Below are 27223 nucleotides of genomic sequence, written 5' to 3' on the forward strand. Positions count from 1 at the left end.
CGTTTGTACAACTTAGAGTGGAGTGGATTGACATTTGTTACTTCTTACACTTCTGGACTCTTCCAAATCACAATGATTATTCAAAGTTCACCGCTAATGCCGTCCTCAACCACGTCCTTCAGATAGCGCAGGCTGTTGTCAGATCCACAGCCCCAGTTTCCTCGGCGCAAATACATTGCATCTGGCAACAGATGGCGACAAACTGAACAGATATCAATGTGGTAGTGAACCAGACAGAGCGTCCTGGTCTCCTCCAGCTGGTCCAGCTGATTAGTGCTTCTAACTTCCCGTATTTCAGCCTCTCAAACATCTTCTCCTCAGCAATAGAAACTACACTCACTTCCATCAATAACAGTTGCAACCTTCTTTCATACTGCTGGTGTCATGCACGCTGCAGAATGATGTAAAATATTAGGTTCATCTTTACCGCAAAGGAAAGAGGGATTATATTAATTATTGTATTAATGGGCGTGTGGGTGAATTGCAGAGTTTGATTAGACGGTGGAATATTAGTGGGTGGGTTGAGAGAGAGGCGAAAAGGATTATATTGGGTACAGCATTAAGGGGCGTATGGGAAGGACATTATGGAATTACACTAGGTGAAGTATACGAGGTTAAGTGGATAAAGCGGAATTTGGAATTCTGTCTGGTCTGAGGAAGTGACATGGTGCAGGGTGAGGTATTAAGGGAGAGCAGAGGGTTGGAAGAGAAGGCGAAATTATTTTTTTCGAAGGGAGATCTAGGTGTAACAATACTCATTGGTGGGTTAATGGGTGTATAGAGGGAAAGGCTGTTAGGGGATGGGAGATATTGATTGAAGGAAGTTGAGACTGGGTTTGAAACACTAGTGTAGTAATCGTTCTGTATAAGGAGTGGACGTTAGGGGACGGGAGATGTTAATCGGATCGTGGAAGGATGTTGGAATGAGTTTGCAATATTCGTGCAGTAATCGTCGTGTCGGGGCTGCTCGGTGACGGGATATATCACTCGGAGTGTGGGGCTAGGTTAGAATGGGTTTGAAATAATGGCGTGGGAATCTTTGTGCAGAGGGAGAGAGGATTGGTATTTGAGTGGGGATATTAATTGTTGAATGGATGATGATAATACGCGAAGTGAACTGTTGTGTGATTGGAGGACTCACTCCTGATCCTCAGTAGGTCAGGCAACCTCTATGACAATGAATAAACAGTCTACGTTTCCGACTATGGTCTTTCATCAGAGCTTGAACAGACAGTCGAAGTTGCCAGAATATGAAGGCTTGCAGGGGAGGAGAAGAGGTAAGATACCAAGGAGGAGAAATGAGGAATAAGGAAGGAAGTAGGGAAACATATCAGAAGTTAGATAAATCGAAGTTGATGCCATTAGATTAGAGGATACCTAGACAGAATATGAGGTGTTACTTATCCAAGATAAAAGTGGCCTCATAATGGAACAAGATGAAACCATGGACAAACATGTCGGAAATGGAGTGCGTAAGTGTATTGAAAGTGTGAATTCCCGCATTTTTGTGGATAGAGCTGAGGTGCTCGAGAAAGTGTTAATCAATGTGATTAACAGCTTCCCTGCGTTCAGTACAAGTTTACAATTTAGATTTGTACATTGAGGTTTTACAATTTAGTGCCATACCTCATCACCATTGGGATTTGACTTGAATGACATCATGTTTATTTTGACGGCAGCTGTTGGGAGACACGTCAGACTTGTGTGGATCTGAATATTTACCGTGCTGGAGCGATTATAAATGAATGACCGTGGAGATTCATCTGCTCAGAGTTTCTTCAGCGAGATCGCGGGCAGCTGGAAGACGGGCTGAATCTCACACAGCATGATTGAAACATTTTACCGTGTGAGAAAGATATGGTACATGATCATCGCCGTTATCGGTGTTCCTGGTAAGAACATGGGCGAAGTAACATTTGCGGCTGTGACTGCGCGTTCATTAGACTCGTTCGGTTGTTATGCGGTTACGAGTGAGGTGGAGACATTGTGGCAACACTCCGTGTTCGGTCAGAAGTTTTTTTGCAGTTTGATCCGTGGACTCGGCCGAAAATAGATCGGCAGAAAACAGATGTAGACTGGAAGATCGCGGAGACGAATTCACTTTGTGGATTCATGGCGGGCAGTTTTGATTTATCAATACAAAGCCTCTGCTAAAGTAAATTCCGATAGCCCGGAGCGCTGGTCACCTTTGGAGACTATTGATGTAATTCCGTATCAACACTGTAGCATACTTTAAATGCAAATTGAAAGGTACTACGCTGTGCTTTTAGAAATCGCTGCAAGTTTGAACGGAATGCGAGAAGAGGATCGCCGCTGAGATTTCGGGAATAAGCGCAGACATCACTTGTCAGTCTCAAACATCCGGAGTTTCGAAAGATTAAAGAAAAAGTTCTGTGTAGGTAGCAGGATTTGTTTTATGCCCTGTTATCCGTGAAGTGAAGAGGGAGTGAAGGGACAACATAGCGATGTCCGATGGAGCTCAGCCGGGGTGAGGTCCTGGCGATATTCCGCTCAGGAACAATGAGGTTTGAAGTATTTGGAACAAAGCTGTAGCAGTTTGGAGCAACTCATGACGAGATGACAAGACATGCGAACGGGGGGGGGAATAAATCTGCTTTTCTAATGGACAGAGGAGGACAGGCGGTGCTTCGCTGTATGAGGAGAGTGTCAGTACATCGGTGACGGGATCGCGGCAGTGAGAAATGCACAAGAGTATCCAGACATTACACATCAACGTAAAGGAGGACAAAGTTTATGAAGCGCCTATGTTATTCCTTTTTTTTTTCTTTATGTACTGGATATTCACAGCACTAACGTGCAAGAAACGTAAGGCATTCAGTGGCTCAGGCAAAATTATTAAAAGGGCGAATAGGAACTTTCTGATCGGACACTTTGACTTGGTGTGAAGGACCCCGGGATGGAGTAGCTGCAGAATTTAAAAGAAGCGAGGCAAGCGGGGCCCCTGCGGGCGGGTGACGACCGGAAATCTAAGAGGGGACGAGGACATGCGACGGGTGGCTGTAAATTTGCTTTGGACTGTGTAAGTGGACAGAGGCGGAGGGAGCGGGACCGCTGTATCGGGAGAGTGACAGCGCATAGGTGACAGTAACGCGGCAACCATCATCGCTGAGAAATTGGCCCTGGTAGCCAGGCTCCACGTATCACTCGAAAACCTGATTGCTGGAGATTTACATTAATTTCTCCAAAGCCCTCTCGGCAATCAATTGACAATGCCTTCTTTCCAAACACTGCTCCTCTTCCAGTACCGAGCAGCGCGCCGTTTTACATTTGTAAACTTCCAGAAATGAGTTGTCTGCGAAGTTGGAATGTGCTCAATTTCCAGCTTAACTATGGCTTCAGACTCACGGAACGGTGAGACAGTAATTCACATTTTATTTTTTTGCTGTTCCTGCAGTTAATTTAGTGGCGACTGTGATCCTGTCCCGGGGAAAATGCGGCCTCTCTACCTGCACCACTCGCTACCTGGTGGCCATGGCAACCGCAGATCTGCTAACCATCATCTTTCAGGTCATACTGTGGCGCGTCAGTTATTATTACTTCCCTGGAACTTTTCTGGACATCACCCCCGTGTGCAGTGCGATCTTTGCCCTAGGACAGGCAGCCACTGACTGCTCAGTCTGGTTCACCGTCACTTTTACGTTTGATCGGTTTGTTGCCATTTGTTTCCAGAAGTGGAAAGAAAAGTATTGCACCAGGAAAACAGCGGCTGTGGTTCTGATAACAACCGGCGTTTTGTTCTGCTTTAAAAATATACCCTACTTCTTTATATACCAACCTGTGACAGTGATTGACAATATACCCTGGGACTGTACTGAAATACCGGACTACTATACGAATCCCGGGTGGGTGGGATTTGACTCGCTTTCTACCGTTCTAACGCCATTACTCCCGTTCGTGTTAATACTGCTGTTCAACGCTCTGACAGTCAGACACATTGTAGTGACTAGTCGCGTCCGTAAGGGGCTGAGGGGTCAGAGCAAGTCGAAGAACGGCAGTGACCCGGAGATGGAGAGCAGGAGGAGGTCTGTGATCTTACTTCTCACCATCTCCGGAAGCTTCATCATCCTGTGGTCGGTGAACGTTGCCGAATTCCTTTATTACACCATTGCCGGATTGGATCCAAATAATTACAACAATTCAGAATATATATTTGGACGCTTGGGAGTTATGTTGTTGGTGTTAAGTTGCTGCACAAACACGTTTATTTACAGGGTAACTCAGTCCAAGTTCAGACAGCAGTTCATCAGCGCAGCGAAATTTCCTCTTTTGTCAATTATTCGACTGGTCAATAAATAATATATATTGAGTTGTTTTAGAGGCGGTCGCACTGTTTTCCATCTTGACACTGCAGAACTGACTGTCAGCGGACAACCGGCCAGCGGGGGGAATAAAACTGGAGGAACAGGAGGGGAAGGACTGGCAGCTCAATTCTCCAAGGTTCGGATGTTTCAGACGTGTTAGAGGCAGAGGAAAGCTGGGTAGGGGGCATTGCTAGTCAGGGAAAATGTCACAGCAGGGCTCAGACAGGACAGATTAGAGGGCTTGTCTACTGAGGACATATGTGTAGAGATGAGATACAGGAAAGGTATGACCACATTAATGTGGTTGCATTATAGACCACCCAATAGTCTGCGAGAATTGGAGGATCAAATCTGCAGAGAGATGGTGGACAACTGCAGGAACATAAATTTGTGATAGTAGGGGATTATAATTTTCCACTTATTTATTGGGACTCCCATGTGGTTAAAGCTCTCGACGGGTTAGAGTTTGTAAAATATCTTTAAGAAAGTTTTCTAAACCAATATATAGAAGTACCAAATAGAGAGGATACAATATTAGATCTCCTATTAGGAAACGAGTTAGTACAGGTAACGGAAGTGTGTGCAGGGGAACACTTTAGTTCCAGTGATCATAACAACAAAGGGCAAAATGAATAAAAATAAGGAACCTTTGTTCTCGAGGGATATTGGTACTCTGGTAAAGAGGAAGAGAGAGATGTATGTAATCTATATGCAACAGGAAGCAAATAAGGTGCTTGAGCTGCATAAAATTGAAAAAAAAAAACAAAAGTACTGAAGAAAGAAATCAGGAAGGCTAAAAGAAGACATGAGGGTGATTTGGCAGTCAAGGTGAAGGATAATCCAAAGAGCTTCTACAGGTATATTAAGAGCAAAAGGAGCTTAAGGGATACAATTGGTCCTCTTGATGAACAGAGTGGTTGGCTATGTATGGAACAAAAAAAAAATAGGGAGATCTTAAATGTGTTTTTTTTTAAACTGTAGTTACTAAGGAAACTGGCATGGAGTCTATGGAAATAAATCAAACAAGTAGCGAGGTCATGGAGGTAGTAAATTGGATGATAGGAAATACAGGAGCAGGTGTTTGGTATCTTAAGGGAAATCAGAGTAGATAAATCCCCAGGACCTGACAGGGCATTCCCTCGGACTGCTGTTGAAACTGCAGGGGCTCTGACAGATATAGTTAAAATGTCGGTAACTGCGTGTGAGCTACTGGCTGATTAGAGGATAGCTCATGTTGTTCCGTTATTTAAAACAGGCTCTAAAAGTAATCCGGAAATTTATAGGCCGGTAAAGTTGACGCCATTACTAGGGAAATTATTGGAAAGAGTACTAAGAGATAGGATCTACAAATATTTGGTTAGACAGGGACTTATTAGGGAGAGGCAAAACGGCTTTGTGTGTGGTAGGTCATTAATAACAAATCTATTAGTGTTTTACGAGGAGGTTACCAGGAAAGTGGATGTAGGGAAGGCAGTGGATGTTGTCTACATGTACCTCAGTAAGGCTTTTGACAAGGTCCGCTTGAGACGTTAGTTAGAAAGATTCAGTCGCTAGGTGGACGTGGAGAGCAAGTAAAATGGATTAGACATTGGCTCAATGGAAGAAGCCAGAGAGTGGTAGTAGAGGATTACTACTCTGAGTGGAGGCCTGTGACTTGTGGTGTGCCACTGGGATCCGTGCTAGGCACATTGTTATTTGTCATTTATATCAATGATCTAGATGATAATGTGGTAAATTGGATCAGCAAATATGCTGATGATACAAAGATTGGAGGGGTAGTGGCCAGTGAGGAAGGTTATCAAAGCTTGCAGAGGGATTTGGACCAGCTGGAAACTTGGGCTGATAAAGGCAGATTGAGTTTAATGCAGACATGTGTGACGTATTGTACTTTGGAAGAACAAACCGAGGTAGAGCATACAAGGTAAATGGAAGGATACTGAGGAGTTCAGCAGAATAGAGGGATCTGGGAATACAGATACAAAATTCCCGAAAAGTGGCGTCACAGGTAGTTAGGGTCGTAAAGAGAGCTATTGGTACATTGGCATTTATAAATCAAAGTATTGAGTATCAGAGTTGGAATGTAATGGTGAGGTGGTATAAGGCATTGGTGAGGCCGAATTTGGAGTATTGTGTCCAGTTTTGGTCACCTAATTACTGGAAGGATATTAATAAGGTTGAAAGAGTGCAGAGAAGATTTACAAGGACGTTGCCGGGACTTAAGAAACTGAGTTACAGAGAAAGGTTGAATAGGTTAGGACTTTATTCCCTGGAGCGAAGAAAAATGAGGGGAGAGTTTGTAGATGTATTTAAAATTATGATGTGAATGTAGATAGAGTGAATGCAAGCAGGTAATTTCCACTGAGGCTATGGGAGAAAAAAAAACAGAGGACATGGGTTAAGGGTGAAAGGGGCAAAGTTTAAAGGGAAGATTAGGGGGGCTTCTTCAAGCAGCGAGTGGTGGGAGTGTGGAATAAGCTGGCAAAATAAGTGGTAAATGCGGTCTCACTCTTGACATTTAAGAAAAACTTGTACAGGTGCATGGATGAGAGGTACATGGAGGGGTATGGTCCATTTGCAGGTTAGTAGGACTAAGCAGAAAAATGGTTCAGCACATCCAAGAAGGGCTAAAACCCCTTTTTCTGTGCTGTAATGTTCGGAACTGTCGTCACCCAGCCCAAGACAACCGTCTCCTACCAATTATTGAACTCGCCTTTCCCTTTGTTTTCATTTATTGTTTTTCAATCATAGTCCCGCTCTCGTCACCCGGCATACCGCTATCGATATTGAATCCCGCACTGGAACGTAAATGCCCATCGGTTAACAGGTTACTTCCCGGCGAAAAGTCCGGAGAGGACAGGTCGTAGGATCCGATCCTTTGGGGACAGTCATTCGGTGGAGACAATGTGGGGAGTCTGCTGCGGATCGATGAGTACGGGTTTTGGAGGTTTTGTGCTCCAGCCTGTGCACATCCAGTAATGTTTCAGCTCTAAATAAACTTCTTTTATTTGCGTACCGTGTGAATTTGTTGTCTCGTGTGACGTGCAGTAACAGGGCAGCAAAACACACAGCATTCAGACAAATGCTGAGGCCTGGGTGGGCGGGACATCCCGATCTCACGGTCTGGCGGGACCGAGCGTGTAAACCCCAGACGTACCAGGCTGGAGAACTGCGGGTTTCTCAGCGGTGAGTTGGAGACTGCTGGCGAGGGGGAAGGAGCCGTTTACTGAGACGTCCAGGAAGAAAGGGGGTTTCCGAATCAATCCTGAGATTCGCCACAACCTCAACTCCAACAACACCCCCATATCGGTGACCGTACCTGTATTTGACGACACACCCCGAAATGCATACATTGTTAAATCCCTGTACACCCGCAAACGCGCTGACATCCCCACATGCACACATCGCTGTCCGAGTGAAAAATCATAATAATCTCAAATAGTTCACAAAATAGTTGTCTCCTCGTTAAAGAAACAGTTTAAAGTTCAGTTTAAAATGCATTTATACATTTATTAATAAAGTATCTGGAAATGAAACATTCCTGAGACACGTCACGTGTGCAAATGCACCGACACTCTGCAAATTCGTGCGCAACCACATATTTGACGACACGCCCATAAATCAGCGCACATCCCGAAGTGCTTGCGCATCCTAAATCCGCGTACACCCGCAAACCTGCTCAAACCCCCAATCTAATATTTCATTATCTCAGAGAATGTGTCATTTCAAACATTTCACGGAATTTCTGCCTCCATATTAGAGACGTACACAGAACAAGTTTCAGTTTAAGCCTATCTATTATGAAAATACCTGTAAATGAAGTAAGTTCGAGACCCAGGTCCACTGGCAATCCCAAATCCGTGTGCATCCATATGCGCCAATAAATTCCTAAATCTGCGCACGGACTCCCACATCCGAGTGCACACTAAATTCCTCTGGCCAATATTCCCCAACACACTCCATAATCTGCGCACATCCCTAAATCGATTTGAAACCCAAATCCGTCGCATCGCCAAACCAGTTGACACCCCACATGCACATTTGTTTATCCCAGAGCAAGAAACCTTTCAAAAAGTTCAGAAAATAACTGTATCCACATTACTAATACAGCAAGAACAAAGTTCAACATTGAAAGTGCATTCATTGCTTAGGCGTCTATAAATGAAAAAGCCTCGAGATTATCATATCTCCAAATCAACCGACATACACATTTTTGCAACCGTTTTTCACCAACACACCCCTAAATCTGTGCACAGCCCCAAATCCGCACGCAACATCAAATCAGTGTGCAGGCCCAAATCCATGTGCACCACCAAGTACGCCTGAACCCCACAAATTAGTGTGCAACTCCACACACCCCGACAGACGCAAATCTCCGCACATCCCCGAAACTCGTTTGCAGATCCAGAGAGGCTGACACACGGTTAAATCAATGAACATCCCCAAATTAGTGAGCACCTCCATATTGACGGACATATCAATAAATCTCAGAGCAGGAATCATTTCAAACAGTTGAGAAAAAAATGACTGCCTCAACATTAAAATTCCGCACATAACATAACATTGCTTTTCAGCTCCAGATCCGGGTGCACCCCCGTTTTCCAGATCACACCCCTAAGACTGCGAGCATCCCCAAATCCGTGCACCCAGCGAACGCTTCCGCGCTCCCACATTTGATGTATACACCTAAATCTGTGCAATCCAACATTCAGTATGTAGCCCCGTATTAGAGAAAACACCCGAAATCCGTCCGCATCCCCAAATCCGTGCACCCAGCGAATGCTTTCCGCGCTCCCATATTTGAAGCACACACCTAAATCTGTTCGATCAAACATTCAGTATGTCGCCCCGTATTGGAGACAACACCCGAAATCCGTCCGCATCCCCAAATCCGGTCAGCTTTGTGGTGATTGCTGCGGACTTTAACCACACCAGCTTAAAGACTGTGTTCCCCAAATTCCTGCAATATTTGGATTTCAAAACCAGGGCAGACAACACACTGGTCTTGGTTTATACCAACACACCATGGGCATACAAAGCAGCCTCCCGCCCCCATCTTGGCCACTCTGACCACCTATCTGTCATGTTAACACCAGCATATAAACCAGTGCTTAAACGTGTGAGAGCAGTGAAAAGGGGTCTGGCCAAAAGGAGCAGCCTCAGCACTACAAGACTGTCTTTTGCACACAGACTGGGACAAATTCAAAACAGCAGACTCCTATGATGACCATACAGGCATTGAGGAGTATGCGGAGGCAGTAATCAGCTACATAGCCAAATGCACGGAGGATGTCACTGTGATGAAAGTCTTCACCGAACGTGGTTATAAAAAGCCATGGATGGCAACAGAGGTGCGTTCACTACTGAAGGCCCGTAATCACCCTACAGATCGGGGGACAGGGGTGCGCTTCTCTCAGCCAATTCTGCGCTTTCACCAGGGATCAGGAAAGCGCAAAATGCATGGACACTTCTGTGACACAGGTGACACCAGACGGATGTAGCAGGGAATTAAAGCTCTGACAGACTACAAGATCAGGCAGAAAACCGATGACAACGCCGCCTCTCTTCCAAACAGGCTTAACAAATTATTTGCACCCTTCGAAGCATTAAACACTACAACATGTGAGAGAACCAATCCCTTCTTACCATCTGACCCGCCGGCTCCAATCATTGATTCAGAGCACACACAGAGGACCCTTGCCATGGTCAACCCACGAAAAACTGGAGATCCCGACAACATCCCTGGAAGTGTGCTCTAGGAATGTGCTGATGTCCTGACAGACATTTTCAACACCTCCCTTCGTCAAGCCATTGCCCCAGATGCTTCAAAACCTCCACAATCATCCCTGTAACAAAGAAATCTGTGGTAGTCTGTCTCAATGATTACCGTCACGTCGCACTGACCCCCATAGTGATGAAATGTTTTGATCGGTTTGTCAAGCATATCACAGCCAGCCTTCCCTCATCGCTGGATCCTTTACAGTTTCCTTATCGTCAAAATCGCTCTACGGATTTCCACCACACTGCACACAGTTCTCTCTCACTTGGACAACAAAGACACCAGAATCCTGTATATTGATTTCAGTTCAGCGTTCAATACCATCATCCCGCAGAGACTAGTGGTGAAACTGTCGCTGCTTGGGTTAACACTGCCACGTGTCGCTGGCTTCTGGATTTCTTGACAGAGAGACCACAGTCTGTACGTGTTGGCAGGAGCATCTCTGACTCCATTACAATGAGCACTGGAACCCCACAAGGCTGTGTCCTTAGCACTTTGCTGTTTACACTGCTAACACGTGACTGTGTAGCCCATTCAAGGGGAACCTGATCATTAAATTTGCTGATGATACCACAGTGGTGGGGCTCATAAGCTAAAATGATGAAACAATGAATAGGGAGGAGGTCAAACATCTAGAGAGCTGGTGCAGTGACAACAACTTGATGCTTAATGTCACTAAAACCAAGGAGGTGATCGTCGATTCAGACGGTCTCAGCCTGAACATACACCCCTCAGCATCAGCGGCTCCACAGTGGATAGTGTGGGAAACATTAATTTCCTAGGGGTGCAGATCTCGGACAATCTCACCTGGTCCAGAAACACCACTGGGATTGTGAAACCGGCCCAGCAGACTTTGCACTTTCTGAGGAAGCTTAAACAAGCTTCACTCCCCACTAACATCCTAACTACATTGGACAGAGGCGTTGTTGAGATTGTGATGACGTCTTGCATCACAAAATGGGACTCCAGCTGCAGTGCTGCCGATAAAAAGCCTTGCAGAGAGTGGTTAAAGGAGCAGAGAGGTTATTGGGGTCTCCCTACCTTCCGTCCAAGACCTCTTTCCGAGTCGATGCCTCCAGAAGGAACGGTACATCATTAACGTCTCGTCACACCCTCTCCATGAACTGTTTGCTCTTCTGCCATCAGGCAAACGTTACAGGAGCATCAAAACAAAAACCACAAGGCTACTAAACAGCTTCCTCCCACAGGCAGTCAGACTGCTAAATAGCTACTCTACCTGACTCTGCTTTGAACAATTGTAACTTGCACTGGACACTTATAACTTGTTTTTAACTCACATGTGGCTGTTGTGTTTTACTATTTATTGTTATGTTTATTATTTAGTGTTGCTATTGTTATGTAATGATTGCACTGCCACTGGGAAACGCTGTCTCATTCTGCCCTGCAGAGCTGATGTACGGTTAGAATGACAATAAAGTTTTTGAAACTTGAATCTTGCAAAAATCCCATCATGAACACTAGCATGCCTATCATCCGGGATCCCTTCGAAAGGAAACATTAAGGACACGCAACCACACATGATAAACCCTCTTCTCATTAATACCATTGGAGAGGCGGTACAGACACATGAAGACACACACTGAACTTTTACGACCAGCATGTCCCCCTCCAGCATCAGCTTCCTGGCCGAGCAGGAAGTATTTTTGGTTTGGTGCTATTTATCTATCTATCTATCTATCTATCTATCCATCTATCTATTTATTTATTTATTTGTTTGTTTGTTTGTTTGTTTGTTTGTTTATTTATTTTGTATTTTTATATTTTATGTTAATTAGGGCATCAGTTAATTTGGGTAGCAATTTATTTGGGACAACTCTTGAAGAATATAAACAAAGTGGTTAAAATGTCCGGAAACTCCCTTCATTTATTGAGGACACTATGCCGCTTAATTGAGACCTTCATCTATCTTTGTATCATCGACAAATTCAGCTACAATTCCATTAATCCCATAATTCACATCATAGACATAAAAAGGAGCGGGTCCAACGCAGACCCCTGTGGAACCCCATCGGTAACCGACAGCCAGGCAGAATGGGATCCCTTTATTCCCACTCCCTGTTTACTGCCGAGCAACCAATGCTCTACTGATGCTAGTAACTCCCCTGTAATTCGATGGGCTCTTGTGCTGATAAGCAGCCTTGTGTGTCAAAGGACTTCTGAAAATACAAGCACACCACATCCACTACATCTCCTTTGTCTACCCTGTTTGTAATTTCCTGAAAGAATGTAGTAATTTTAGGACACCATGCTGACTTTGGCCTATCTTGTCAGGTGCCTCCAGGTACTCTGTAATCTCATCCCTAAGAATCGATTCCGACAACTTCCCAACCGCAGATGTCAAGCTAACGTGTCTATAGTTTCAGTTCTGCTGCCTCCCACCTTCTTAAGTAGCGGAGTAACATTTGCAATTCTCCAGTCTTTCTACAGTTACTGGAAGATCATTGTTAATGCCTCCGCAATCTCTCCAGCTACTTCCTTCAAAACCCTGGGGTGCATTCCATCAGGTCCAGGTGATTTATCAAACCCCAGACCATTAAGCCTCCTGAGCACCTTCTCAGTCGTAATTTTCACTCCACATACTTCACTTCCCTGACACGCTAGAATATCTGGTATACTGCAGACGTCTTCCAATGTGAAGACTGATGCAAGATACTCATTCATTTCTTCTACCATCTTTTCGGCTCTCATTACAATAAAGCCAGCATTATTTTCCATTGTACCTATTGCTACCATTTATATCTTATCTACATCTATCTCTTTTACCCTTTATATACTTATACAAAAACTTTCCTATCTTCTTTGATATTAGACGCCAGCTTCCTTTCATAATTTACCATTTCCTTCTTAATGAACTTAGTTTCGTTCTGCAAGTTTTTAAAAGCTTCCCAATCCCCTATCTTCCCACTAACTTTGGCTTCCTTGTATGCTGGCTCTTTTGTTTTCGCCTTGGCTTTGATTTCATTTGTCAGCCACGGCAGTGCTCTTCTTCCATTCCATTCTTTCTTTCTTTAAGTCCAGTTTGTGTTGTTTCTATTGTAACTGCACCAGGCATCTATTGTCCTGTAACTCATCCCACTGGCCGTGATTATGCCTCATCTCCTGCCTGTCCTTTCTGTCATCTATGTTGCACACTATCTCTGATTTATTTTAGTTTTCCCCTTCCTCATGCCATCACTCCGGTTCCCATCCCCCTGCCAAATTTGTTTAATTAAATTCCACTGGTTAACGTTTTCTTCCATAGTGATGTTTCATTTTTCTGAACTGGCCTCTGATTTAAGTTTTCTGGTCTGTATTTCTTAGCAGACTTCCATATACTCTCATGGAGTGCTGAATCCTGTTTATTTTTTTTATTTCCAAGTACATACTTTAGAAGTGTTATCAGACTGTTGGGCGTTTTTTTAAAGTCTGTATAGCTTTTCCTCCTTCTGTCCTCGGTAGTGTTAATCTGGGGGGGGGGGGTTCATTGCAAACAGTGTTTTTTTTTTTAAATTTGTCATTTCAGTTCCTATTGTTCATTTCTAAAGTTTCCAGATCGGAATGGGACATAGTAAATTTTGCCGAAATAATGCTTAAACAATTGGTGTAGCAGAAGTGTTTATTGCCTTTGATGTATTTGCTATACATTGGAGATCTGCTTGGCAAATGTTCTTAAGCCTTGCAGTAAATTTTGTCATGTTTTCCCTTTATCGCACTACTTTATATTTCACTTGCCAGTTGGCATTCCAGAAACCCGCGTATCAAGATTTCTGATGAAACGTCTTAGCCCAAAACTTTGATTCTCGTCCATAAATGCGGCCTGACCTGCTGAGCCCCTCCAACAGGTTGCGTGTATTGCTCTGGATTCCCAGCATCTGCAGTATCCAGCACATCTCATATGTCCCATGTACTTGTAAGTTTCTAGAAAGGATGCGCAGGGACGCGGGAAAGGTTGCATAGCTCTGTTAGTGAAAAAATAAAATCAAATTTTAGCGTTCATTTCAAGAGGACTTGAAGATAAAAGCAAGGACTTAACATTGAGGCTGAATAAAGTACTGGCGAGGTTTCACTTGGAATACTGTAAGCAGTTTTTGCCCCTGATAGACAATAGACAATAGGTGCAGAAGTAGACCATTCGGCCCCTCGAGTCTGCACCGCCATTCTGAGATCATGGCCGATCATTCACTATCAATACCCAGTCCCTGCCTTGTCCCCATGTCCCTTGATTCCCCTATCCATCAGATATCTATCTAGCTCCTTCTTGAAAGGATGGGCTAACATGACGTGAGCTTAACGGAGGTTAACGAAAATGATTCCAGGATTGAATATCTTGTCATAAGAATAGAATCTGATGGGTGGCAAATTGAAACCTATCTAATGTCTCGATGGATTGGATGTGGAGAGAATGTTCTATGTTGGGAGAGTCTGGAACCAGAGGACACAGTTTCTGAATGGAGGTGCGTCCTTTTGGAACGAAGATGAGATTACCCAGAGAGTGATGAATCCGCGGAATTCGTTGCCAGAGGTAGTTGTGGAGGCCAGTTGACTACGTTTATTTCAGACAGTGTTTGATAGATTCTCCATTGGTCAGGAGATGAAGGGATATAGAGAGAATGCAAGAGATTGGGGCTGCGAGGAAAATTAGGTCAGCCATGATGAAATGGCGGAGCAGACTCGATGAACCAATAATTGCTCCTGCGTCCTATGGTCTCATGTTTCATGCTCATCTCTTCGTTGTGTTGTATCTTGCTGATTCTACCAGCTCTATTACAATTTTCATGCTTTACTTTGCTCTGTACTTATCTTGTCCAATGTTCGTGTTTATATCTTTATATATAAATTCTATTAATTAAATTAATTGCTCTGCCTTTGATGATGAAGCAGCGTTCGTCCGCCTATGGAGGATTTGTCAGCCTATAAAAACAATTATTATATTTATATTGTTTCTCAGCTCAAGCTGGTAAAACTGGAAGCCCGGGCAGAGCGAAATGGACTCATTTCTCAGTTTGCTAGGAACTTGTCTGCTCATCTCCCCGGGATGTTTTCAATGGAGGGTCATTAGACGTTAACTTAACCTTCTATAGTGACCATTTCATCATTTCCCTGGATTGTGCTTTCACTTAAGTTTATCTGTCTATACTTATTATTTTTACACATCCGTCATGGAGTGCGAATCCTGGTTTCCACCAGTGGCAGAGAAACACCCAATCACCCCTCGCCATCCGTAAATCCATTTCAACCACTACATCACTCCCCATTTCTGAAAAACCCTCCGACCCCTACAGCACTCGGCATCTCAGCAAAACCCACCAGCATCCACCCTGGAACATTTAACGACAGCTGACCCGAGAAAGACACTGTCCGTGGCAGAAGGAAGGGCTCATAAAACACCCTGCTGACTAAAAGAAACTACTGTCTGATCAAGGACAGGGGAAGCAAACAAACCAGTTCTCTCTGTTTCCCCCGCGAGTTTGTCTACTCTTGGATAATCTAATCAGAGAAACTGAATGTGGACACAGGAAGCTTCAGGTGAAGATCTGCTAAACCTGAGACCATTGTCAAACAAGTCGCCATTTGTTATGTTAAGGGACTGATTTCTCTAACAGCCCCCCCACACCCCTAAACCATTTTGTGGACTCTGAACTGATTCTTGCTTTTAGATGATCTAATCAGAGTAACTGAACTTGGACACAGGAAGCTTCAGTTGACGATCTGCTAACCCTGAGACTACTGTTAAACAAGTAGCCTTTTGTTATGAAAAGGCTCTGATTTCTCTACCAACCCCCCCCCCCCCCCCACACACACACACCATTCTGTGGAATCAGTCCAGATTCATGCTCTTGGATAATCTAATTAGAGCAACTAACCGTGGTGGAAGGTTCAGGTAATAATCTGCTAAACCTGAGGCCATTCTCAAACAAATAGCCATTTGGATTCTGAACTGATTATTGATTCTGGGGCAATCTAATGAGAACAATAAACCTGAGACCATTCTCAGAGGAGGAGCTACTTGTTATGTAAAATGCCAGACCTACTAAAGAAGTAATCTGTAATCTCGCGAGACTCTGTCTGGTTTGCCTCATTGAACTGACGTGGACCAGTCAGAGTGTAAAGACACAAATACACAAGGCTGAGGTGCGCAGAGCCATGAAACAATGTTATCTGTAGTCCTGTACAATAACCAGTAACCAGGTGACCCAGGTAGGTCTGGTAACCTTGAGCCAATGGGTTGGAGATCCAATGGTTCAATTGATAAGGAGCAATTTAAAAATCAGGAGCTCCAAATATGCAGGGGAGATAACTCACCTGGAGAAGGAGGACCCCACGGACACGTGGAGATCGGGATCACGAGGAAAGCCTGACCAGTATGGGCGCCTTCCCGTGTAATACCTTTTCTCTTCATTGACTGTTATTGTACTGCTACCGTAAAGTTGACAAATTTCACGACGTATGGCTGTGATATTAAATCTGGTTCTGATTCTGATTCAGATGCGGGGTGGGGGTGTTAAATTGAAATTAAATCATCGGTGATTGGTGATTAAATGATCGGTGGCAGGGCAGACATCAGTGAGACGGAACTGGTAATGCAACAGAGTGGGTAATGTTCCGTCAGAAAGCGGTAAAACATCATTTAAATTAATTTTAATTCGGATTTCCAGTATCATTCTTTTATTTTTCATACATCAATAAAACTTCCAGGTAGAGATTAGTTAGATGTAGAGAGACAAAATGAACAAATTACTTTTTCCCGTGGCTCTGGAAGTTGATTAAATTTCAGCGTACATTGATTATCAATATAAATATATGTTCCTGTAATGAGATTTACTTTGATTAGTACGCGACCGAACGAAAGGTGTGGTCAGAGAGAAACAGAGAGCAGAGGGACACAGAGGGAAAGAAACAGACTGTGACGGGGCCTCGGGATGTGAACAGAGATAAAGCCGGAGAGATGCGGGGACAACGACGGAGCAGATCGGAGATGGAGATGGAGTTGAAAAAGAACGAAAAGAACCCGCACACGCTCTGTTCCAGCCCGATCATGTCTCCCTCACGATGAACCTCACTCGTCTGCAATGAGATTAAATTCTGTTCCGAACGTGACCGAACGTGTGGACAGAGAGAAACAGGGAACAGAGGAAACAGATTTTCACAGGACCTCAGGATGTGAACGGAAATAAAGAGGGAGATAGGAAAGGACGAAGCGGAGCAGACTGGAGATGGAAAAGGAGTTGGTAAAGTAAAGAAAACACACACACACACACACACACACACACACACACACACACACACACACACACACACACACACACACACACACATACACACACACAGACACACACACACACACACACACACACATACACACACACACCATCGCTAGGTGTCAGTCTGATCACGTTCCCCTCACCGGCGTGGGGGAAGGAGTGAGCGAGGACGACATGAGAGATATTGGGCTAAAACACCGTGAGCGTCACTGAAAAGGGCGGGACCTGACTATAGACCCTCCATCGGGGTGAATATTTGATGGACACCTTTCACCTGTATGGGGTAAACAGCGAGTGAAATATATCATCACAAAACGCATGCGCATTTCAGAACGCTCAGTTGTTACCCGTGGTTCCACATATCGGCAAGTGGATAGATTATGGAGGAAACATGGCGCTTGACTGAAATCTCCGGCAGAAAGTAACTAGTCACTCTAAGATTTAACGAATTTGGCTAACAGTTTCAGCGAGTATTTCACCGCGTTCTTCATCTCCTCTCTGAACTTGCTCTGAGTCACGGCGTAAATACATATGTTGGTGCAGGAGCTGAGGATCTGCAGCATCGTCGCCGTGGAGTCTGCGATATACATCGGATCAGCGACCGTGTAACGAGGGTTGTTTACTATCCGTGCGTAAATATAAAATACTACCAGTGTTAATCACAGACGTATAAAACTACCGGTTACACTGAATAGCAAAACCACAGATTTCCTTCGGTTCTCCATCTCCGGGTCCTTGTCATTCTTTCTGTTGCTGCCGCCTCGGAGCCCCATCCGGACTTTATTAGCGGACAAAATTCGTCTGACCGTAAGAGTATTGAACAACAAAATCAGAACAAAGGGGAGACAAGGCATGAAAATGCGATGTATCATGCGAGGTGCGGTCCACAAGGGGGACGTAGAGAAGCTCTCTTTGGTCGCACAGCCATAGAAAACTCCATTAATTCTCATCAAAGGCTCCAACGTAAAGTAGAAAGGGATACTTCCTGAACAGCCCAGAACACTCACTGTCCCGATAATCACAGCCGCCGTTCTTTCGGTGCAATATTTTGTTTTAAGCTTTTCACAACAAATGGCCACAAATCTGTCACCGGTGAACGCGACTGTCAGCCAGACAGAGACGCCGGTATTTGCAATGAGCAGGCAACGGGCGAACCTGCAAGCGGGAGTCCAATAGAGGAAAGAAGAACTAAAGTATATGTAAACAGTCCACTTCAGCAGAGGGTCAGAGATAACGACCAGGAGATCGGCCGCTGCCATTCCCAGCAGGTAGTGAGTGATACATTTGGAGAGACCGCCCTTTCCTCGGGACAGGATAACAATCGCCACCAGGTTAACTGCAAGAGAGAGGGAAGGAGGTAGGGACATTACTAACTAGTCAGGAAAATCGAGCCGCAGTGTGATAGAATCAGATTAGATCTTGTGTTTTGTTATCTGCCTCAGAGGGTGGAAACCGGACCGAGGACATGTGGAGCGACTGAAAGTGGCATTATCGGCGTGACAGAGACTTCCTGCGAGTTCTGATGAATCTGGGTGAATTTCCAGGACTGACGAACGATGAGCTGCTGAAATGCTGCCGCGGCCGCAGTAAGGGATGGGCATTAAATACCGGCATCACTGGCTCTGCGCAGCACAGGAATGAAAGGAAATCCACATCTGCAGTTCACTCTGCTCACATTTCTCAAATAAATGAGCTGCTCGCGTCGTTCCGTCACCCAGTCTCGCAAATTACAGACGATTCATAGGGACATGAAAGAAGGACGGCTGTTCCCCACGGATGCAGTGTCGCCCGGTGTCCTCGTTTTCAGACATTTCAATTCACGATTATTCCTCCACATCAAGGCAGCGAGAGGATTTCTGTCAAAGGCAGCATCTCGACTGCAATACAGAGCACTGTCTGCTACGAAAGCAATGGGATTAATATTGTCAGCGCCTTCTGCCCATGACTGAAATGAGGGGACTGAACAGGTGGCTGTGGAAACAAGTAGCGAGAAAAACACTTCGGAACATCGGAGTTAACTATCAGTTTCTGCCGTTTGCAGGAGTGACAGCGGCTTACCGGGAATTCCAACGGCTGAAATAACTGGGTAGTAAATGTCTTCTATCCGCCAGATTACTGGATATCCCATTTGAGTGACGCAGTGAACGAGATTGCTCTGAATTCCACAGCTCGGCAAGACACTCTGGGCTGACTTACTGCAACAGGCTCTGATTTATACAGGGGCTCGATCTCCAGTGACAAGGTCCCACATCTGACCATTGTCATTGAACAAACAAATTGCATCACCGGCAGTGTCTCAGGTGCAGGTGTTTTGGGCATGTAACACAAACACAATAATACCATTGGCATTCCCTCAGTCAGATCCCTCTGCGATCTCTCTGCGATCTGACTGAGGTGATGCCAATTGTATTAATGTGTTACATTGTGTTACATTCAATTCTACCAAAATGTGCAATGAGACCAGTAAGTGAGCAATGATCGGCTCTGTTTACAACATTCCACAATAGTGTTGGCAGCGGTCACGGCTGTTCCTATTTTCCTACATGAAACTTTCACTTCGGTTCTCTTTCCACGAGCAATCGGGAATCGGTGTGTCCGGCATTTTTGGCAATCTTCACTGTCATACCTATTGTTTAATCTACAAATAGACCTGGTTTCTCCCCAGTGTGCTCCGGATCCAGGGACACTCTCAGTCTCCCTCTGCAGACTTTCAGTTAATGTTATTCACTTTGTGTTTATTTAATTCAGCAGCTTCACTTTGACCGCTCAGCTGTTAAACCCACCACACCACATCCACTTATGTGCTCCCGGATATAACTCATCTCCACTGTGTACACAGACACTCTGTCCAGTTCTCCATCAGCCCTGGGCGATATCGATGTTTAGTTAGTCTGTTTCTGTTAGTCTAGAGCTGTCGACCGTTCTGTCCATCTGGTAACCTATATTTTCCACATATTTTTAGTTTGTGTGTGTGTGTGTGTGTGTGTGTGTGTGTGTGTGTGTGCTGAAATACCTCTTATACATCTTATAATGTATGTGAATAAAATTACCTGCTCGTGCTGTCCATTTTGAAATGGTAAAGTGACGGACAAAGCCGCTTTTGAATCCACTTGAAGAACAGTTTGATGCTGAAACACTGTGGCGTTCAATTAGCTGTAGGAATACTGTCATGGGCTGATAATGCTGGCATTCACTGCCCTTGGGTTACAAGCACAACCATCAACACAATTTCTCTCTGGTGTAAATACCGGCACGATTTAACAAAATCATGTATAGATTCCATTCCGATATGATCTCATGTTTTGTCATAACAATACCAGTTTCTTTGGCATTTCCTTTACAGTGCCCTTCGCTGGGTCGATAAAGTCTCGTCATCACATAAAGCCATATGAAAAAGTATTATCAACACACACACACAAACACACTGAGAGATACTAACATTCTCGCACACATGCACTCACACAGATACACTGTCACTCACATACACAAACGCGCAGACAGATAGACTCTCTCCCTCTCTCTCTCTCTCTCTCTCTCTCTCTCTCTCTCTCTCTCTCTCTCTCTCTCTCTCTCTCACACACACACACACACACACACACCACACCCTATCTGTCCCATAGATTGTGTCCATGCATTTCATACTGTACATACCGGTTTCTCCTCCAGTGTGAGAGAGTGAGTTTCATTTTGTATCTGTCAGTCTCTGTTACGGTGTGAGAGTGTGGGTTTCATTCTGTATCTGTCAGTCTCTGTTACAGTGTGAGAGTGCGGGTTGCATTCTGTATCTGTCAGTCTCTGTTACAGTGTGAGAGTGTGGGTTTCATTCTGTATCAGTCAGTCTCTGTTACAGTGTGAGTGTGGTTTTCATTCTGTAACTGTCAGTCTCTCCTCCAGTGTGAGAGTGTGGGATTCAATCTGTATCTGTCATGCTCTGCTACAGTGTGAGAGTGTGGGGTTCGTTCTGTATCTGTCAGTCTCTGCTACAGTATGAGAGTGTGAGTTTCATTCTTTATCTGTCCGTCTTTGTACCGTCTGAAAGTGTGGGTTTCATTCTGTTCTCTCGGTCTCTGCTGTAGTGTGAGAGTGTGGGTTTCATTCAGTATCTGTCACTCTCTGCTACAGTGTGAGAGTGTGGGTTTCATTCTGTATCTGTCATTCTCTGTTACAGTGTGAGAGTGTGGGTTTCATTCTGTACCTGTCAGTCTCTGATACAGTGTGAGAGTGTGGGTTTCATTCTGTATCTGTCAGTTTATGCTACAGTGTGTGTTCATTATGTATCTGTCCGTCTCCTTTACAGTGTGAGAGTGTGGATTTCATTCTGTATCTGTCAGTCTCTGTTACAATGTGAGAGTGTGGGTTTCATTCTGTATCTGTCAGTTTCTGCTACGGTGTGTGTTTCATTCTGTATCTGCCCGTCTCCTTTACAGTGTGAGAGTGTGGGTTTCATTCTGTATCTGTCAGTCTCTGTTACAGTGTGAGAGTGTGGGTTTCATTCTGTATCTGTCAGTCTCTGCTACAGTGTGAGCGTGCGGCAACCCGGGCGGACTTGCCCGACGGAGGTAACGGATACGAAGGGGCAGAATCCTCGCCAGACAGCGGCAGACCGGCCAGAGCGGCCCGACGGAGGCAACGGGTAGGAAAAGGTAGATGGGTGGAAAGGGCAGATCCCCCGCCGGGCAGCGGCTGTCCGTCCGGAGCTGCCTGACGGGGCCAAGGGATCAGAAGGAAGCTGGGTCCAGGGTGAACAGCAGGACTACCGTGAAACAACGGTACATTGGGAAAGACGACCGACAGCGTGACAGCGCGAGCAAGGAGAATAAGGCGGAACAGCGGGACCAGCGCACTTGAGAGAAGCAGCGGAACAAGACCAACCGGTTGGAACACATACAGAACAGGCCGGCAACCCGGCAGAGCAGGATTCCTAGCAGGGCGGCAACCAGGGTAGAACAGGATTCCGAGCAGGGCGGTAACCAGGATAGAACAGGATTCCGAGCAGGGCGGCAACAAGGGCAGAACAGGATTCCGAGCAGGGCGGCAACCACGGCAGAACAGGATTCCGAGCAGGGCGGCAACCAGGGCAGAACGGGATTTCGAGCAGGGCGGCAACCAAGGCAGAACAGGATACAGACAGGATTCCGAGCCGGCGGTCCAGGTACAGTGCGGGTTAAACCGGCTTCGGAGCAGGACAACCCCACAACTGGACTCAGTCCCCGAGCCCCTGATAAACACGATCCCCCTAATAGGCAACAGGTGTACATCCTTAAGGCCAGATGATCCACTGGCTCCGTGTGATAGGAGAGCTGGCTGCAACGCCCGGAGTCAGGTATCCTCGGACCGGAGGAAGACCCGGAAGGCGGGCTCCGGACCGGACCCCAACAGGTGTAAATACTGGCATGATATTTTCTGTTATTTATAGATTCAACTCCGTAAACAGATGACTTCATCTGCTGCTTTAACATAAAATACATCTGTATTTGGGATTACCTCCGCAGTGCACTGGTAGAACTAAATGCAGAATCGCCAATTAAGGACACACATTAGGAAAATTCAATTTAGAATCCATTATCACCACATTGAATAGCTGCACCATTACCTCTCGCTCTTAAACTCAATCTCACAATTGATGAAGGCCAGTACACCGTATGCCTTCTTAACCATAGAGTCAACCTGCGCAGCTGCTTTGAGTGTCCTATGGACTCTAAACTATGGACTCGATCCCTCTATTCGTCCACACTGCCAAGAGTCTTGTCATTAATACTATATTCTGCTATCATATTTGACCTACCAATATGCATCCTATTAGTGTCCAGCTGTAAACTCTGACAGCCCAAAACACTATCCACAACACCCCCAACCTTTGTGTCATCAGCAAATTTACTAACCTATCCCTCCACATCCTCATCCAGGTCAGTGAAAAAAAACACAAAGTATAGGAGTCCCATAACAGATCCCTGAGGCACACCCCTGGTCACCGGCCTCCATGCGGAATATGACCCGTCTACAACCAAACTTTGCCTTCTGTGGACAGCTAGTTCTGGTTCCACAAAGCCATGCCCACTTGGATCCCATGCCTCCTTTCTTTCTCAATAAGCCTTTCATGGTGTTTCTTATCAAATGCCTTGCTAAAATCCATATACACGACATTACAGCTCTATCTTCGTCAATGTACTTAGTCACATCCTCAAAAATTCAATCAGACTCGTAAGACACGAACTGCCTTTGACAAAGCCATGCTGAATATTCCGAATCATTTTATGCTTCCCCAAATGTTCATAAATACTACCCCTCAGGATCTTCTCCATCAACTTACCAACCACTGAAGTAAGACTCACCAGCCTATAATATCCTGGGCTATCCCTAATCCCTTTCTTGAATATGGGAACAACATCCGCCACTCTCCAATCCTCCGGAACCTCTCCCCTCCTCATTGATGATGCAAATATCATTGCCACAGGCTCAGCAATCGCCACCCTCGCTTCCCTCAGTAGCCTGGGTGTACATCCCGTCCGGTCCCGGAAACTTATCCAACTGGATGGTTTCCAAAATCTCCCGCACATTCTCAAGCTTTTCAGTACACAGCAAGACATCCCTACAATCGCCAAGATCCTTTTCCGTAGTGAATAATTATTCTTTAAGTACCTCCGTTATTTCCACGGGTACCTTAAACACTTTTCCATTCTCACACTTGATTGGTCCTATTCGCTCACATCTTATCCTCTTGCTCTTCACATACTTGTGGAATGCCTCGGGGTTTTCCTTAGTCCTGAATTATATGTGTTTTTGTTTTCTTTAAGCGGGTTCTTTGCTTTGTGGCCGCCTGCAACAGGACGAACCTCAAGGCTGTCTGCTGTACACGTACTTCGATGGTAAATCTGCTCTGAACTATGAACAAGTTGAGAGCAATGTTAGGAAGGCCTGCTGGCCTTCATTTGACTGGAATCGAGCTCAAACATGGTGAGAAAATGTTGCAGATCTGTAACGCACAGGTTCGACCCCACTTGAGATGTTGAGCTTAGGAAGACGGTGGAAACGTTAAAGGGGGTGAAGAGCAGATTTACCGGGATACCACCTGAGCTACACACGCGGTGTTGTACAAACATTAAGTGATTGTGATTGGAAGGCGCTGCCTGTTCCTGTGATAGAGATGGGGTCACCAGATGTCTTCAAATGTAACTGCACACACAGATGACGGGCGATTCATGTGCAGATACCGAAACGACACAGGAAGCAAAGTTAACGAGACGGCTCATATAACGATCAGCGCAAAGCAGTTAAGGCCATAAGGACATTAAGAATAGGAGCAGAATTAGTCAAGTTAGTCTCTCGAGTCTGCTCCGCCATTTAATCATGGCTGATCCAATTTTACTTTCAGCCCCAATGTCTTGTTTTTTTTTTTCTATCCATGACCTGCAGAATGAAGAATCTATCACTTTCCGTCTTAAATATACATAAAGACTTGGACTCTGCAGTTGCCCGTTGGTATGAATTACAGGATTCAGCCCTCTCTGGCTAACGAAATTAGTTCTGTTTGCCGTTCTACAAGGACGCTCCTCTATTCTGAGGCAGCGTCCTCTGGTCCTAGACTCTCTCACCATAAATATTATCCATTCTACATCTATTCTGTCAAGATCTCTCACCATTCAATATTTCCAATGACGTCACACCTCATTTTTTAGTTTTGCAGTGAATTCCGGGCCAGAACCAACAAACCGTCTTCATATGACAAGCCGTTAAATCCGGAAATCATTTTCGTAAACCAGGACTGAGCACTCCCTAGTTTCAGCACATCCCTTCTCAGCGGAGGAGCACAAATCTGCTCACAACACTCAAAGTGCAGCCCTAACAGTGCTTTATAAAGTCTCAACGTTATATACAATCGGGCGAGTGACCACCTTCCATAGCGTTCTCTGGGTTATTTCCGTGGTGGTCAAGGCTGCTGGTTTTCCAAAGAATGGCCCTCCCTCTTTCACTCCTTTCCCCATTCGGTATCAGATGATTCTCGTCCTTATCGCTCTACTAAACCTGATTGCGCTGATGCAATCAACGTTGACTTTTCCTGCCCACGGGAAACTGCAGAATGACGCGCGAAGCATCACGGGTTCAAAATGCCGAAAGGCATCCTCCCGAGGATTCACAGATACTGGATCCCGAGGGAGCAGAGTGTTCAGTTAAATGACTGGGGGTGCGAATGTGCTGTGCGTTGCTGTTCTTGTGGATCTTTCTGGTGGGTGGTGGGGTTCTGTGGTCGTTGAACAATGGGCGTCTGTTGAGCGTGAGGAGTCAGATGGGTGCTCTGGAAGTGGCTGATGTGCGGTTATGAATCAAGATTAGATACACTGATCTTGATTTTCTGGTCAAGCCAGTGCGGAAGTGGAGATGCAGTCGCGCTGCTTATGGGGGAGGTGGTGTATGAGGACGGCTTCAGTGTCTGACGGGTGAGGTATGAGCTGGTTGGTGCTCGATAGAGGCCCGAGGTCAATGTCAGATGCTTGGGAGCTGTGGGGTCTGCTGGGGAGGAATAGTCGCAGTGTGAGCTGACGGGGAGGTGTGGAGTCAGCGAGAATGTGGGCGGTATGTGGGCATTGGAAAATGGGGAGATAGAGTCAGTGGAAAACAACGTAGTGGGATTTGTGGTCATTGGGGCCGTATGGGCGGATCACATTGAGTGGGGGGGGGGGCTGCTGGACAGGGTATGGCAGCTAGGTGACAGTTCTGTAATTTCCTTTCTGCTGCCTTCCTCCTTTCCTAAAGAGAAGAATAACGTTTGCAATTTCTTAGTCCTCTGGCATCATGACAGATTTCAATGATTTTGAAAGGCCATTCCTAATGCACCACAATCTCTAATGCTACCTCTTTCAGAACCCCAGAATGCGGTTCTTGTGATCCGTGTGACTTATGTAACTTTCTGTCTTTCAGCTCTATGGGCACCTTCTCTCTTTTAACAGTAAATGCACACATTTATCTTCCTTCACACGCCACAACATCAGGCATACAGCTAGTATCTGCCACAATGAACACTGGTGCAAAATACTGATTTAATTCATCAGTCATCCCTTTGTACCCCGTTATTATTTCTCCTGCCTCACTTTCTAGCGGTCGAATATCCATTCTCATTTCTCTTTTATTTTTAACAGACTTGAAAAATCTTTTGCAATCCACTTTGATATTATTTGCTGCCTTGCTTTCATGTTTTGTCTTTTCCCTTTTAATGATCATTTTAGTTGCTCTCTAGGTTTAAACAAAACTTCCCAATCCTCTATCTTCCCACAAATTTTTGCTTTGTTGTTTGTCCTTTCTTTTGCTTTTACAAGAGCCTTGACTTCCCTTGTCAACCATAGTTGTACTATTTTACAATTCGAGTATTTATCAAAATTTGAGATACACATGTCCTGCACATTCCTCATTTTCACAGAAACAATAGACAATAGACAATAGGTGCAGAAGTAGACCATTCGGCCCCTCGAGTCTGCACCGCCATTCTGAGATCATGACGACGTTTCTGCTCTGCTGATCTCCCTGCCTGTAGCTCCTTCCAATCGATTGTACTTTGACCAGCTACTCTCTCGTACCACTGTGATTTCCCTTACGCCAATGAAATACCGCTACGTCAGACTTCACTTTCTACTTATCAAATTTCAAGTAGAACACAATCATATTGTGATCAGTGGTTCCTAAGCGTTCTATTACCTTAGCTGCCAAATCGACTCACGTAACACCCAATCCAGTATACCTAAACCCCGAGAAGGTTCAACGGTAAACTGCTCTAAAGCGCTATCTCTTAGGCATTCAAAGAAATCACTTGCTTGAGATCCATTACAAAACTGATTTTCCCAATCGGCCTGCATGTTAAAGTCACCCATGAC

At 45.1% G+C, this 27223-nt stretch overlaps 1 protein-coding gene across 1 annotated transcript in view; it reads left to right on the plus strand.

The window, feature by feature from the left end:
* Positions 1-27223, plus strand: part of LOC132388825 (NACHT, LRR and PYD domains-containing protein 3-like) — a 172671-nt gene that overhangs the window by 110061 nt on the left and 35387 nt on the right. The window contains exons 3-5 of the mRNA XM_059961248.1: positions 21880-21993; positions 22656-22741; positions 24155-24314. Of these exons, the coding sequence (XP_059817231.1) occupies positions 21880-21993; positions 22656-22741; positions 24155-24314 (360 nt within the window). The remainder of the gene's footprint in view (positions 1-21879; positions 21994-22655; positions 22742-24154; positions 24315-27223) is intronic.

This window comes from Hypanus sabinus, unplaced genomic scaffold (assembly GCF_030144855.1).
Source record: "Hypanus sabinus isolate sHypSab1 unplaced genomic scaffold, sHypSab1.hap1 scaffold_419, whole genome shotgun sequence".
Classification (NCBI taxonomy): domain Eukaryota; kingdom Metazoa; phylum Chordata; class Chondrichthyes; order Myliobatiformes; family Dasyatidae; genus Hypanus; species Hypanus sabinus.